The following is a 14794-nucleotide window of genomic DNA, read 5'->3' as shown; positions in this document are numbered from 1 at the left end:
GCTCTCCCAGGGAGGGGCCTAACATTCTTTTGAAGGAAGTCCCGGCGCCTGCCCTGCACGGAGCTCTGAGCTCCCTGGGGCTGGCTCGGGGCGGGTAGAAGGCGTACTTGTGAAACAGCTTGGGGAAGCCTCTGTTTGAGGCAGTGCAAGGTCACGTGGTAGGATATAGACTTGCCTGATAAAAGAATTTCAAATAAGAGTAAATCCACATAGGGAAGGGATTCACCTGGAGGGCTTTATGAAGGCACTAAACCTAGGAGTGGGCTTTTGAGATGTCAACGTTATAACTAGAGGAGAGGAGTAAGGAAAGCACTTTGCCTAGGGAGAGGCCAGGGTGTAGAATAATAGTAGCAGTAACTTTCTTGACTGCTTACTATGTGCAAGAACCTCTGCTCTGAGTGGCTTTTACTGTTAGTGTTAATCTTTCCGTGGTTTTTAAGCATGCTGGTTTTTAAGCATGCTGTCTACTTCGTTACCTATTTCTCCTATCAGCTCTTAAGTCCTCTCACCAGTCGCTACGTTCATTTCACAAATGAGGAACTAAGATTCTGAGAGGTGAGGAGCAGCAGCGGTAGCACCTAGTAGGTGCTCGAGAAATCACCTAACAAACGGCTGAGTGAGTGAGGAGGCAGACACGCCCCAGAGCAGTTACTCGGGAAGTAAGAGCTCAGCTCTAGGTGTGACTGACAGAGGCTGACTGTCAGCCTGCACGCCGGCCAGCAAAGTAAGTGAAACGTGTGTGCAGAAATAAAATGGGTCTGGGAAATGAAGAGGTTTGGCGTGATAGACCACTGTCCTTAGTGAAACCGTAAGAGGGGTAGAGTGTTAAAGGTGAGAGCTGAGACTGCAGAGTCGGGGTCTGATTTTAAGTCCTGTTCTCTGTGTCTGTTAGTCATGTTACTACCATTACGGACATTTCCCTTCTTCACACCTCAGTTTTTTTTATAGATGCCAAAAATCTATAGAAGGGGACGGTGATCCTCACCTAGTAGGAAAGTGGAGAGGAGTGAAACGTGGACAGTACTTAGCACAGCTCTTGGCACAGTCATACTCAGCAATTAGCTGCAGTAATTATTACCAGCTGTTGCAATTCATTGAAAAGGGAACTGACTCGAAAGCAAGCAGGCCAGAGAAGCCTGGGTGTGGCAGTGGCAGCCAGGGTGAATGAAAGAATGGGAGAGGAGGCGAGAAGACTAGCAGAGGGTCATTGGAGCTTTCTGGGCATCTATAGTTCTGCCTGCAAGGGAGCAGCAGTACGGATGAGGAAAAGGAGGGAGTGGGTGACTCAGAGACGCCGTACAGGCTGCCTCCATCAGAGGGCACAGTACGTTTACCAGGTGTTTCATATCTTTTCAGAGAATCCTGAGGTGGTTGATGATTTGTCATTGAAATTGGTACTAAATGTCCTTGGCTCACAAATGATAGTGGTTCTCATTATGCCATTCCAAATCCTTTCTCTTTTTTTCACTTTTTAGCCACCGTGCCGTGAACAAAACCAGCTTTTTTGGTGTAGTTTCTTGAGATCTAAGACAATCCAAAATGTTTTTTTGTTTGTCCTTTTGTTTTTTAATCCAGATAAGTCTCCCCTTGAGTAAGGGCTGGTGACTGAAAATCCACTGTCTGTTTTATTTCAGTGCAAGCAGCTACTGACACCGTCTGTAGACTCCAGCAGAGGGAACAGGAGCGAAAAAAGGTAAAAGTGGAACCTTTGGATAATGGAGCCTGTAACTCCAGGGCTTTTATCATCATAGTATTAGCAGTTACTTTGGGTTAAAAAAAAAAAAACACACACACACACACCTCTGAATTTATTTTCTTTTATGCAGTGATTTTTAAAGATTAAAAAATGGCTGATTCATTGAAGATGTGCTGAGTCAGTGAAGTCACATAGTTGCACTCTGTATTTTTATAATTCGGATTGCAGACTTCTTTTTTTCCCTTTCCAACATTTCCATCTTTTCCCTGAAAATGGATTTCTCTCTAGGAGGCGAAAGAATAGGACTTTTACATGGGCCAGAAAATACCCACCAGCTTAGAAACAGCAGTCTTTGAGCCTGAAGCCTTGAGTGTATGATGTATATTTTTTCTAGAGAAGGAGGCATTCCTGCCTGTGGACTGGCTCCTTAATGACTAATCTGAGAGTGTGTGAATCACTTGCTAGGTAGTGCTTTGCTTATTTAAATTATATCTTAACTAAATTCAGGTGTGGAAAAACAGCACAAGAATTTAAGTTCCCGTGATACTTTGGTGTTTTCGGTTTAAAGAATTTTTATAACTTATTTATTACTCTAAGCCAGTAGAAATATACTTGTTAAGAAATATGGAAAATACTGCCTTTTTGCGTGTAGTATATCAGCAAGTACTACAGTCTCCATTTCTCTGCAGTGTGTGGTTGGTTAACCCATGATAATGGTATGGATCTGCCACTGCAAAAAAAAAAAAAGAACCTTGCCCAAGTTTAAATTTCTCAACTTTCTGTTCAACTCTTAATGTTGATATGAAGTTTAAAGATTCAGCAGTTTGATGAATCAAGCCTTACCAAAAGGACTTGATGATTAAGCCAGGTGGGAAGGCTGCCTGGGAGGAACAGGATCCCAGTGGGCCAGGGGGAAGCAGGGCTCTTGCCAGCACACCTGTGACCTGGCAGGGCCGTGCTGGCCGGGGAGGTCGGGGCGTCGTACCGCCTGGTGTCCAGAGAGCATGGCAAGGGTGGGCGGGGCCCGGCTGGACCGCAGGTATTGTTCTGGTCTCTACTTGACTAGGTGCCATTGGGGCTGAAAGATTTTAGTTTAAGGCAGTTTGTACACACAGAAGCTAAAGATCTAGGAATCCCAAACCACTGACACTAATATAGTGTAGGATCAAGTTAAGACCTGTCGTAAAGTTGTGGGGAACTTTGCATGGTCTGGGCAAAAAGTGTCTTTACTAGGAGGATGGGGGCGCCCCAGCCCAACCTTGATCTTTGTGTAGGAATGCGAGTGATGGAAGATGGGAAGAAAGATGCTGTAGGATGGGACAGGGGGAGCGAAGCAATGGATGGGAGAGGTCAGGGGTCCAGGGAGCTGGCGTGTGGAGTATCCACGTGGGTCTTTCCGGAGAAGAGTGCAGAGAACCAGGCCTGAGATGTGAAGCAGTTTGTTGCGAAAGCACCAGGGACATATTTGTGTTTGAGAATCAGGGAGACTGTGATAGAGCCCTGGCTGTAACATACGCAGTTCTCATGGCTTTCAAAATAAAAATGAAAAAGAGTCTTTTTTTTATGTGACTGTGCATTCGTTATTGATCTTCGTTTCTAAGACATTCTCAGAGCAATTCTGATTTCTGATAAAATGGCAATTCTTGCCATTCTTGAGCAGAACTAACCTAAAATTAAGTTATATTGGGGATGGATCGTTCTTCATAATTCTTTGAACTTTTTTCACAGCTGGTGTATTAACAGTGTCTAAGGAGGAAAATTACCAGATTGGGAAAAAAAATACATGGTATCTTCTATTTTTAGGTGCTTGCCTTTGTTAGCTAACCTTATGCCCTTGGGTAAGCCCTTGAGCTTCAAAACAAATGCTGGTTGTTCTCACCGGGTGGATTGATGGTTTCTGTACCTGATAACATTGTGTTGTGTAATTTATGTGAAATAGTGTTACTCTCCAAATGTCAGGTGGCATTTTTCCCCCACCAGCTCGATCGTTTGGTTAAGATGCAGGCAGTCACTCTGTGGATAAGAGCCCTGCTGTGGTCTGTAGAGTTGGTGAAGTTCTTAAGAATCCTGCCTGTTGATAATTTTCTAAATTAAAAGATACTGTCCCTTGGTTTAAAAAAAAAGAGCCTCAAGAAATAATAAAGCCCTTGGGGATTTTCATCTTAAGTATAGGTATTATCTCAGAGATTGTTATTGAACTGTTTTTTAAAATGGAATACACATTAAAAATGAGGATTTTAGAATACATTGAAATATCTTTATTTGTTCTTATTTAGTTAGCAGAGCATTTGAAATATGGATTTTTAAAGTCTTTTTCTTTTTCAACTGTCATACCTGGTTTTGCCAAAACTGTGTGTGGCAGAGGTTTGGGACTACATATATTTAAGACAGAGAAGTGAGGCTTAATTTCTCATCTAGCAAGTCTGTACCAAGCAAAATTGACCTCTAGCTGCATTTTACAGTCTAATGTGAACCGTTCCTTGGTTATTCCCTTGGCTGCATTTTGTGTATTTGAATGGCTCTCAGAACAAAGAAAGATAATCGTTACTGCTTTCATATAGAGACAATTTGTGGAATTCTGTGGGAAGTAAATCATAATAAACGTCATTCATCCAAGTCACATTTCCCGCAATTGATACCTAAAAGTACACTCCGAACAACCAGTGCGCATTCCCCAGCTATTTGACATATGCCTTAAAAACTAGTAACAAATGCAAGTTGCATATTGGGTGCTACCAGTAAGAGTAGTGAAATGAAAATACACATGGCTGATAAAATTCAGTGACTTAAATAAGCCGTCAAAAGCTAGTCTACACTGAGGTTCATGCACAAGCATCAACTTTTGAAGTTCTGTTCAACAGACTAGAGATAGTAATAAAGTGAATGTGAATCCTTTGATTCATCTTGTCCATAAGCACTTATTAAATTTAGTCTTACTTCTTGTTTTGTTAAGAGAGCAGTGAGGTAGTGTGGCTTACGTATTTCTCTTGATAGAGTTTGGAGATGGTAGGTAGTGGGTTAGTACACGAGGCTTTCTGTATCCACTGGTTCTGCATCCATGAATTCAACCAAAATGTTTTAAATGGATATTTTTTAAATTCCAGAAAGTTCCAAAAAGCAAGACTTGAATTCGCCACATGCCGGCAGCTGTTTCTATAGCACTTACGTTGTACCTGCGTAGCATTTGCTTTGTATTAGGTATTATGCATAATCTGGAGATGACTTTAAATGTGTGGAAAGATTACGTACGGGTTACATGCCGTGTCCTGTACCATTTCTCTGAGGGCCTTGAGCATCTGTGGACTTTGGTATCTGTGAGGGTCCTGGAATCAGCCCCCCACAGATCCCTCAGGGTGACCGTACATCGTGTTTTAAGTACTGAAAATAACTGCACTTGTTATTCTGACACTTAATACTTTCTCATTTATCTGCGTAAGGCATATGTAAGATTAAAGGCACATGTATTGCTTACAGATATTCCAAAGAACCTTTTAGACAGCCGTTGGTTTATTCAGAGTTTTCCCTTAGACCCAGGCTTTTCACTCTCTGCACTGCTGATATTTTGGAGCAGATTAATCTCTCTTGTGGCGTCTACATAGGATGTTTGGCACATCCTTGGCCACTACCCCCAGACGCCAGCATAACCCCTTCCCCCCAACCTGCATTGTAGTGACCAAAAATCTGGGGGACAGAAGGCAGGAGTGTCAGAGTCACCCCCCAGGTGAGAATTACCAGCTTAGATAAAGCGTGCAGAAATGTTCCTGTGTCTATCCCTTCTTTTATAGACCTGGTCCTGGACACAGTTTGCCTTCAGGACTGACTTCACATTTATCTCCAATGGGACATAAGGAAGCTGGGTTATTATTACTATTTCTCTGTTGTAGAAAGAAACAAACCTTTACAGCTAATTACTTTTAGTACTGAGTTACGGCTCCTTAGTAAACTTTTCCTTTATTTTCTTTTAAAATGGGGTTTTCTTTTTTATCTTGAGAAAACAAACATGTCTACATCTTTGAGTATGCAATTGATTTCATTTGGGAACCCCACCCACCCCAAAACTTGAAGTTTTTTAAATTGTGATAAAATACACACATACATAGTTTGGGGAAGTATTAAACATAAGTCTGGAAGAGATTCATAAAAAGCACATTTCACAGTAAATTCTAGAAATTGCAATACTGTCTTTATTTCTTTGGAAACCATTGTAGTGGGTCCCAGTCTCCACAGGATAAAAATTTTAAGTACAGAGTAAAAATATGTGAACTTAGGTAAACATTGTCATGTAGAATTCTAGATTTGAACTAATTCAGGCTTTATTTCTGCAACTGCTCTGCTGTCATTTTTTTTTTTTTTTTTAACACAAGAATATTAAGTAACCCAGGGGTTAGAGGGGCTGAGCATCTAAGGAAAGCGTGTGACATGATCCTGAACTGCTTGGAGTTTACTTTGGAAATGAACGTGTGTAGGCAACTCAGTTTGTCCAGGATTGGCTCTGTAACTGGAAGTCCCTTAAATTAACTTAAGAGTTTATTATTAAAGGATAAACAATGAAACTGTCTTAGTTTGAAACTTGGGTATTATTGAACTTTAGCAGTAACCTCAGCAATTTTTTAGAATTCAGACCAGAGAAGGATTTGGGGGTAGGGAGTCCTGGGTCGCTGACCTTAGTGCTGCCAGTGCCTGATGATAAGGAAATCCAGTCTCTCTGTTGTGTGTGTCACTGATGTAAACTTTGCTAGGACAGGGCGCCCTCTTGTTGCTTCTGCTCAGGCGGAGCTCTCCCCACTCCTGCTGGGTGCGCCATTAGTATGGATTGTATCATTATTGAAAAATTGTACATGCAGACCAGCACGTGTGATATGACTCCCTTTTGTTATTAAGTAAATGTTTGTATCAACATAGGAAAAAGTCTACAAGTGTAGCCATCCGACTAGTAATAGCACTAGAAAAAAGGAAATGGCTTTGATGTGTATGTGGGGTAGAGGAGGGGGACTGTCCCTTTATATTCTTGTGTTTGAATTTGTTTCTACGCTCTGTAATACTTCTTTAAAAAAATGAAGGGGAAATGCTAATCCAAGAGAAATTACTGAGCCATAAATATTTACACTTTCTGTTTTGATAGATTTTTGCAGATTGCTCACCAAAAATACTAATTACTCCCACCACCATGAACATCAACTTTTGAATGTATAATTTAAGATGCACATTTTTGGTAGCTGCTAGAAATTTTAACTGCAAACCATAATTACCTATTACAGGTCATTTTTAACTACTTATTACAGGTAAATAGTTTGATTGCTATATTGTGTTCTTCTGTTGGTCGTATGTGAATCTGTTGAGCATAAGGATAGATGAGACTATGATTCTTCAAGAATGTTTCAGCTAGAGGAATCCTTGTTTCAGACTGACACAGAGTCCCTTTATTTGACCTTAAAAGCAGAATTACTGCGCACAGGAGATGGTCGTCTGAAGTTAGCTCACTGTTTACAAAAGATTTTTCCTTTTTTTAAAATTTATTTTTAATTGGAGGGTAGCAGTAGTGTGAGTCACCCAGTCGTGTCCCACTCTCTGCAACCCCGTGGACTGCAGCCCGCCAGGCTCCTCTGTCCATGGGATTCTCCAGCCAAGAGTACTGGAGTGGGTTGCAGTTCCCTTCTCCAGAGGATCTTCCCGAACCCAGAGATCGAACCTGGGTCTCCTGCATTGCAGGCAGATTCTTTATGGTTTGAGCCACAGGGGAGACCTTAATTGGAGGATAATTGCTTTACAATGTTCTGTTGGTTCTGCCGTACTACAACATGAATCAGCCATTAGTATACATATATCCCCTCCCTCGCGAGCCTGCCTCCCACCCACCCCGTCCCTAATTTGGGAGAGTCCTTTTTAATTGTGAACAGAGTCACTGGCTTGTTAGGCTGGGAGGTGTGCTCCGATTGAGATGTGCTTCGGGCCATCTTTGCTGCTTCAGATGGAGGAGCAGTTGGGCTCCCTGTAGGGAAGTCATAGCTAGGCATACCGCATTTCCTGACAACTGGAATAGATGACCTTCACTCCTGTCAGCTTAGAATACTTTTCAACTTGCTTCTGAGCATGCAGGGTTAGTTAGTATACTCTGTGCTTATTAGAAATTAATTTCCTGCTAACGCCAGGGTATCATTTTGATAAAGTTTATTTGCATTTTTCTTATCTGACTATGGCTTTTCTCTTAGAATATAATAGTTTTGCCAAAGTTCCATGAAAAGAATTTAATGAACTCTTAATGTTTTATCTTTTGAAGAATGACCACCTCTGAAGCTGAAAGGTTAAAAAGTCATGTTTTGCCTTTTGTCTAACCTGTTTCCCCAATGCATTGGATCGGCAAACCCCAACCCTGGTTTCTCTGCACCACAGTCCACTGCTCAGACCCCGTGGGTCGAGGGGCATACTTGAGGGGGTTGTTTCACTCTAACTGAAACTTCAGATTCACTCCTGACCTCTTTTTACTTGGAAAGCCTTGGTGCTGAGGAACTTTAGATCAGACTGGCAGAAAAATACTCTTGCAATAGTTTTGTGTATGTGTGTGTATGTAAGACTTTTAGCCATCTGTGTAAAAACTTCCCTGAAATGATCTGATTTGCATTTGTGATAGAAAAGTCATAGGTCTGGGTGTCAGTGAGTCCTACCTTTGCATCTACGATTTAGTAGCTCAGTGGCCATGAAGAAGTACATTTAGTGTCCTCATCCAGACATATTAAGGAACATCTCAAAAGGAACTTAAGATATTTGATCCAGGTACTTTTGGTGTTTATTTGCTTTAAGAATTGGAACTGAACTAAAAGAGATTGCTTGAGTTCTTGCGCACTGATTAATAATCTGTGGTTCTTTTAAATGTGTATAAGATATTTTGTGTAAGACATGCATTTTAATTTCTTGCAACAGTGATTCTTTTGGCATATATTCTTTAATTTTAAATTATATGCAATTAAATGGAATTTGAGAAATAGAGGTATGTAAATTTACTTGGATGGTGTTTGGATCTGTTGTTTAAAATATTAGATATTTTTGAAATTTCAGAAATGTGAATGCTCACGTTTAGGCCTAGTAAGAGAAGCCTTAGATGTATCTGATATGTTTTCTTGTTGGACATTAAAACTGTTAGGGGAGTTTTATCATTGTGACTTACAAGCTGATTGTTATGCTGCAGTGAGCAAATGTCAAGAGATAAAATTATTTTTGTCTCCTTGCATGGCAAAATAACTGTCTTAAAAATGTCACATGACTTTCAACTTTTCTTTTCTCAGATTCATAGTGACCTTTTAATAGCTCGTGAGAAACAGCACATGACGCAGTGGGAGGATTTCATGACCGAGCAGCACAGCAAGCAGGCAGAAGTGGACGAGGAGCACAGGAAGGCCGTGGAGAAGCTGCGAGCGCAGTACACCGAGATGGAGAAGGGCCTGGCAAGGTTCTCAGCGTTCTGAGGACGCGAACTACAGCAGTGACAAACGAACGAGAAGAAACTGACATCCCCCGCCCCCCCAGAAACACCTCCCACTAAACCATTTAGCCTCTGCTTCAAGCTTAGCAATATATTCAATGGCACTCTTCTGTCGGAAGGCGGAGCCCTCTCCTGGAGTCTTCCCTGTTTCCTAGAGGAGTGCTACCTCTTTCCAGTTTCAAGTGCCTCTAAATGATCATTCACAGGGGAAGGAATTGGAGGAAAGCGGTGTCCACGTGCTCTCGGGTAGTGTGGACTAGTCTTGCTTTCCATTGATTGATTATCTCAGATAACTAACCGTAAGTACAGACTTCTTAGGGAAGCAGTTTAATTCATCCTTCTGCAGGGTTAATATTGGTTTATCGGCTTAGAAGGCAGAGATGGTGTCTGCCTGTCGTGGCCTCCTTGGCTCTTGAAGGAATGTATACAGTGTTATTCCATGAGTAATGTAGACAGAAACAGCTGTCCCGGGAGCAGAGATCATATTGAAGAGAGAGGAGCGTCAGAACCGCATCTCTGCTGTGACATGGGGCCACGCTGGTCTCTGAGTGGCCTGTTGGGAGAAGTTGTATAATGCTGTGTTTTCACTGGACAACAAGACATGCTTGTTAAGATTGTGGCCTTCCAACACTTCATGTTTTCAGCTTTGTTTAAAACATGCTTACAAGGAAAAGCTTACCCGAAACACAGTTGACTTTTAACCTTTCCAAGAACCATCATCTTGCCCGTAGTCTTTACCTCATTTTTATGTCTGTTTTTGCTGTGGGTAAGCTTTGTAAGATAAATAATGTCTCTACATGTTTCAGCCATTTAATGAGTAATCAGCAAATTCTGCCAAGGCCTCCCTCTGGAACCGTATAAAGATCCTGGCTCTGAGTAAACCAGAAGTATTTGCCCCCACGGCAAATGATCCATGTTAAATGTAAATCCTTTTTAGTGTTGAGCGTCTGTTCTCATAAGCAGGTGTATTATGATGAAACATGCACCAATTCTGTCATCACTGTGATCTTTAAAAATCTGCATGTAACAGTCTAATTGAGGAACTAAATAGGTTTTTTTTTTTTAATTTACCATGAACCAAGCAGAATTATATGCAATAATTTCAAGAGATTTATGGCAAATGAATGTGAGGTATGGATAGAACTTTCAGGTATTTTTTCATTGCTCTTCAGTGAAGAAAGGCACAAGAAAGAAAATACCCAGCTCGCTTGTGTTATCTTAGTTTTGCTCCTGCAGAAAAGTGACAATGCCTGCCTGTGTAAATTTATGGCTTACTGTCAAAGCTTCATTCTTGGCTGCATGTTGAAAATGTGATTAAAGTTAATAGAGGAGATGAAATAAGTATTTGAGATTTCTTTCAATAACACAGAACTTCTGCCAACTCCCTCTGTCCGCTACTGTAGGCTTGACAAGCTCATCCATCATCCTCTGGTACCTGGACCAAAAAGAGTACTTGCTGACATGCAGGCATGTTGGAATTTTCTTAATTCTCTTTTCAGTGGATGGAAAAAGAAAACATACTTCCAAAAATATCCTGCACATGAAAAGGGAGGGGAACCCTAAATGAAAATTCCCTTTGTACTGTAGGCAGTTTCAGAAGAGCTATTAATTGCCAGTGCACCACTGAACAGAGGCTGGAACCAAGAAACCAGGACCCTGTGTGTGAGCAGTAACGATGCCTCCACTTGTGCACAGATTTTTGACCTTGTTCATTCATCTCTTGTGAATAATGAAGACTTTACCATATGAGTTTTTATATATTATATGAGGATCTGAGGGCCTTCTTAAACCAAAATGACTTTATGAACTTTTTGAGCTTTAAACTTTGATACTAAATTTCTTCTTTGTAACTTTCTTAGCTATTTAATATACCTTCTAAAAGAGATGGTTGGTTCTCTTTCCTTTTAATATTTTTAGTAGTGAACACTTTCACTTATATTTCTGAGTTTCTAAATCACTTTTGATATGTATTTTATTTATATATAAAATTTTGCTCTAGTAGTTACATAATCAGCATTTCTGCTGTTACGCTGTCTAGCAGAGAGAATATAGCTTCTGGGTGGCTCACAGGATTACTTTCTAATGAGCAAATGAAATAATGTTTTGTCAATATAAAGTGCTGTACAAATGTTTGTTTTAAAATTCTAACTTTTTTTATTTTTCATCATGATTTCTTTTTTTTAATTTCCTAATGTAAACTTTTCAGTTCTGTTCTTATTGATTTTTGCTTTCATTGGACTGTGGTCCAAAAATAGATTCATATAAGACTGAAATGTTCCAATTTGTTGAGATTTGCCATCTGACCTAAAATAAGGTCAGTTTTTGTATGTTAGTGCTTAAAAGTATGCATATTTCCAGTTGTTGGGTGTTCAGTAGACCAAACTGTTAATTGTATTGGCCAAATTGTCTCTATTTTAATTTTCTTCTTGATCTTTCAGATCCTAAGAGGTGTTAAAATTTTCTGTTCTAATGGATTTTCTAATTTCTCTCTGTAATTACGTTAGTTTTTTGTTTTATATATTCTGAAACTTTGTTATTCAGTATATTACAAGTTTAGAATTGTTTATCTTCCACGTTTAGAATTGAATCTTACATTTGTTGTCACAGCTTCTATTTCTAACAATGTTTTTATATCATTTTATGTTGCCTTAAAATCTTGTTTCTGAAAGGAATATTTGTATAGGCCACACCAGCTGGTTAGTGTTTGTACGGTATATGTTTCTCTGTTCTTCAGTCAGACCTTTATGATGTGTTTTCATGTACCCACTAAAAGCTAACTGGGTGTTTTTGTTTTCTGTCTGTCTGTCATTTAGCTGGAGACGTTAATCGATTTACATCTGTAGGAATTGCTGACATTCTAGGGTCATTCTATTTATACCATCCTGTTGTGCTTTTAGTTCTACCATTTTGTTATCTCTCTGCCCTTGGGGGTCGTCCCCCCCCCCCCCGCCCGGCCGCCCATCTTCCACATTGAGTTCTTTGTTGTTCCATTTACTTTTTCTCTGCTAGTTTAAAAGGTAAAACTAAAATTTTGTCTTTTTAATGCTTACCGTGAATTTTAGTTTGCCTAGTTAACAGAATCTAAAGTTATATTTTTTCACTCTTATGCTGAACATCAGACTTTTGAACAAAATCTGATTGCCTTCCCTTAATTTATAAGTGTCTGGAATTTTAGTTTTATCTCAGTTTAATTCCAAAATAGTTATTATATACAGTCTGTATTTGTTTAAATTTACCTGTAAGTTTACTGTTTTATTATCCTTGAAAGTTAGCTGGGTATACAAGTCTAGATTGGCAGTTACTTTCTCTCATTTTATAATAATACTGTTCACCCGTTGTCTTGCTTCCATTGTTGCTTCTGAAATGACACTTGCAGTTGATCAGTATTCCTTTGTTAGGCAATGAGTCTCCTGTTCAGGTTATGTTTAAGTTCTTTATCTCTGACATCCTGCAATCAAATGTCATTAAACTATAACCTGTCTGCTGTGGATTTCTTTTTATTAATCTACTCAGATTCACTGAGCTTCTTGAATCTGAGAATTGGTGCCTTTCATGAATTATGAAAAATTGTCAGCTTTTACCTCTGAGTAATATACCTTGCATTTTCTCAATTCTCTCCTTTAGGAAATCAAATTAGACTTAAGCTTCACCATCTCACTCTGTTCTTTCTATCTCATAACCTCTGTTTCGTGTTTTTCTATCTCATTATCTCTGTGTTGAACACTAGATAATTTCCTTGCATCCATTGTCCAGTTCACTAATTGTGTCTGCTCGTTGTCTCTAACCTACTTAACCTATCTATCATTTTTAATTGTGATTGTATTTTTTTCATTTCCAGAAATGTTTGGTTCTTCCTCAAACTTTCTAGGTCATTTGGAGTACTTCCTCTATTCTCTCTTTTTCTTTTCTTTTAACATATTAAATGTTCTGTATATAATTTCAATGTTTACATTCTGTATATAATTTCAGTATTTTTATCCTTTTTTTTGTAGATCTGAATCTATAGTTTGTTTTGTCTGAAATAAGTATATGACTTGTTTTCTGATGTGATCAGTGAATTTTCATTGTGAATTGGCATTCCTCTGAACTCCATTTAGGGGAATTTTTGATATGTTCCAACAGGGAGGTTTGCTATGTTTGTTTAATTTTTTTTTTTTTCTAGCACCTCCATTTTGTTCCTTTTGGCCCTGCTAACGCTGGACCACTTCAGAGTCAGAGTTCCCCTTGGGTTTCCCCCTGCTCCCTTGCTGTCCTTCAGCGTGTATGGGTGCTCACCAACACTCAAAAGCCTTGTGAATTTCCTCCTCAAACGTACAACAGTGTCAGGCTGTGATAAGACGTTGCTAGAGACTTTTTTGATCCTTCATGTCTCCACTTGGAACACAGACGAGAAACCTGCGGTGTTTTCCTAGCTCACTCCCTGAGAGGTGCCCTTTGGGGAGTCACTCAGTCCCTGCTGTGGACTGAGCCATGTCCCTGAATTCATATGTTCAAGCCCCAGCCCCCAGTGCATCTGTATTTGGAGATGGAGCTTATACGGAGGTAATTAAGGTTGAGTGGGGTCAGAAGGGTGGGGCCCTGATCTGACGGAACCTGCGTTCTTAGAAGAGACCCTCTCTTCCTAGAAGAGACCCTCTCTCCCTGTGCACATAGTCACGTGGTCATATGGTCACAGCAGAGAAGGCAGCTGTCTGCAAACTAGGAAAAGGGGTCTCAACGGGACGGAATTTTCTGGCACCTCGATCGTGGACTTCTTGCCTCCAGAACCATGTGAAAATAATTTTCTTGTGTGTGTGCTGCCCATCTGTGGAGTTGTGTTACGGTGGCCTGAGCAGACCAACACAGTCCCAGGCTGTGATTCCTGCCCCCGTGCAGGTGCAGTCCTAAAACTGGGGTCCTTCTAGGCGTCAGGGGTGGGACTTGGGACAGTTAGCAGCTCCGTAGCCATACTGTCTTAGGGGATTTCACCTTTTCCCAGTCTGCCTTCAGTTGTTTCATTAATTTGCCATGAACTCAGCCAAATATATTTATATATATATATATATATGTACAGTTAAAATTTTCTCTAGCATTTCAGGTGTTCAGTAGTTAGAAATAGTGTGTGACACGTCTTTATTTAAAATGGATAACCAACAGGGACCTACGATACAGCGCAGGAATCACCTCCCAGTGGTAAGTGGCAGCCTGGATGGGAGGGGAGTTTGAGGAGGGATACGTGTATCTGTATGGCTGGATCCCTGCGCTGTTCACTGGGAAATATCACAGCGTTGTTTGTTAATCGGCTATACCCCAGTACAAAGCACAAAGTTAGAAATGTCAAAAAATAAAGTTACCAGAAAAAAAGAAACGGCATGTTAGATAGGTATACGTTGATTTTATTATGTTCAGATTTCCCTCCTAAAACACCATGTCTATATTCTAGTATAAAGGATGGTATCTTTTCTTTCAGTCATTGTGCCTAATATTTTCTATTTGGTAGTTTCTTTTTATTATTATTAGGTCTCTTGTTGTCTGTGAGCTAATGCGACTGTCTCTGTTCTGTTGAATTCTGTTTACTGTTTGTGAGCTGATAAAAGCAGATACGAGCAGAGCAGTCTTGTTTTGAGCCTGCATGACTCTTA

General features: G+C 40.2%; 1 protein-coding gene across 1 annotated transcript in view; it reads left to right on the top strand.

Moving 5' to 3' along the window:
* BLOC1S5 (biogenesis of lysosomal organelles complex 1 subunit 5) overlaps positions 1-14794 on the top strand; it is a 28916-nt gene extending 14122 nt beyond the window's left edge. Inside the window, exons 4-5 of the mRNA XM_040249408.1 lie at positions 1635-1693; positions 8977-14794. Coding sequence (XP_040105342.1) covers positions 1635-1693; positions 8977-9156 — 239 coding nt within the window. The 3' untranslated portion in view covers positions 9157-14794. The remainder of the gene's footprint in view (positions 1-1634; positions 1694-8976) is intronic.

Source organism: Oryx dammah, unplaced genomic scaffold, assembly GCF_014754425.2.
Source record: "Oryx dammah isolate SB20612 unplaced genomic scaffold, SCBI_Odam_1.1 HiC_scaffold_11, whole genome shotgun sequence".
Classification (NCBI taxonomy): domain Eukaryota; kingdom Metazoa; phylum Chordata; class Mammalia; order Artiodactyla; family Bovidae; genus Oryx; species Oryx dammah.
The sequence above is the reverse complement of the archived record's forward strand: the minus strand, read 5'-3'. Positions and strand labels throughout refer to the sequence as shown.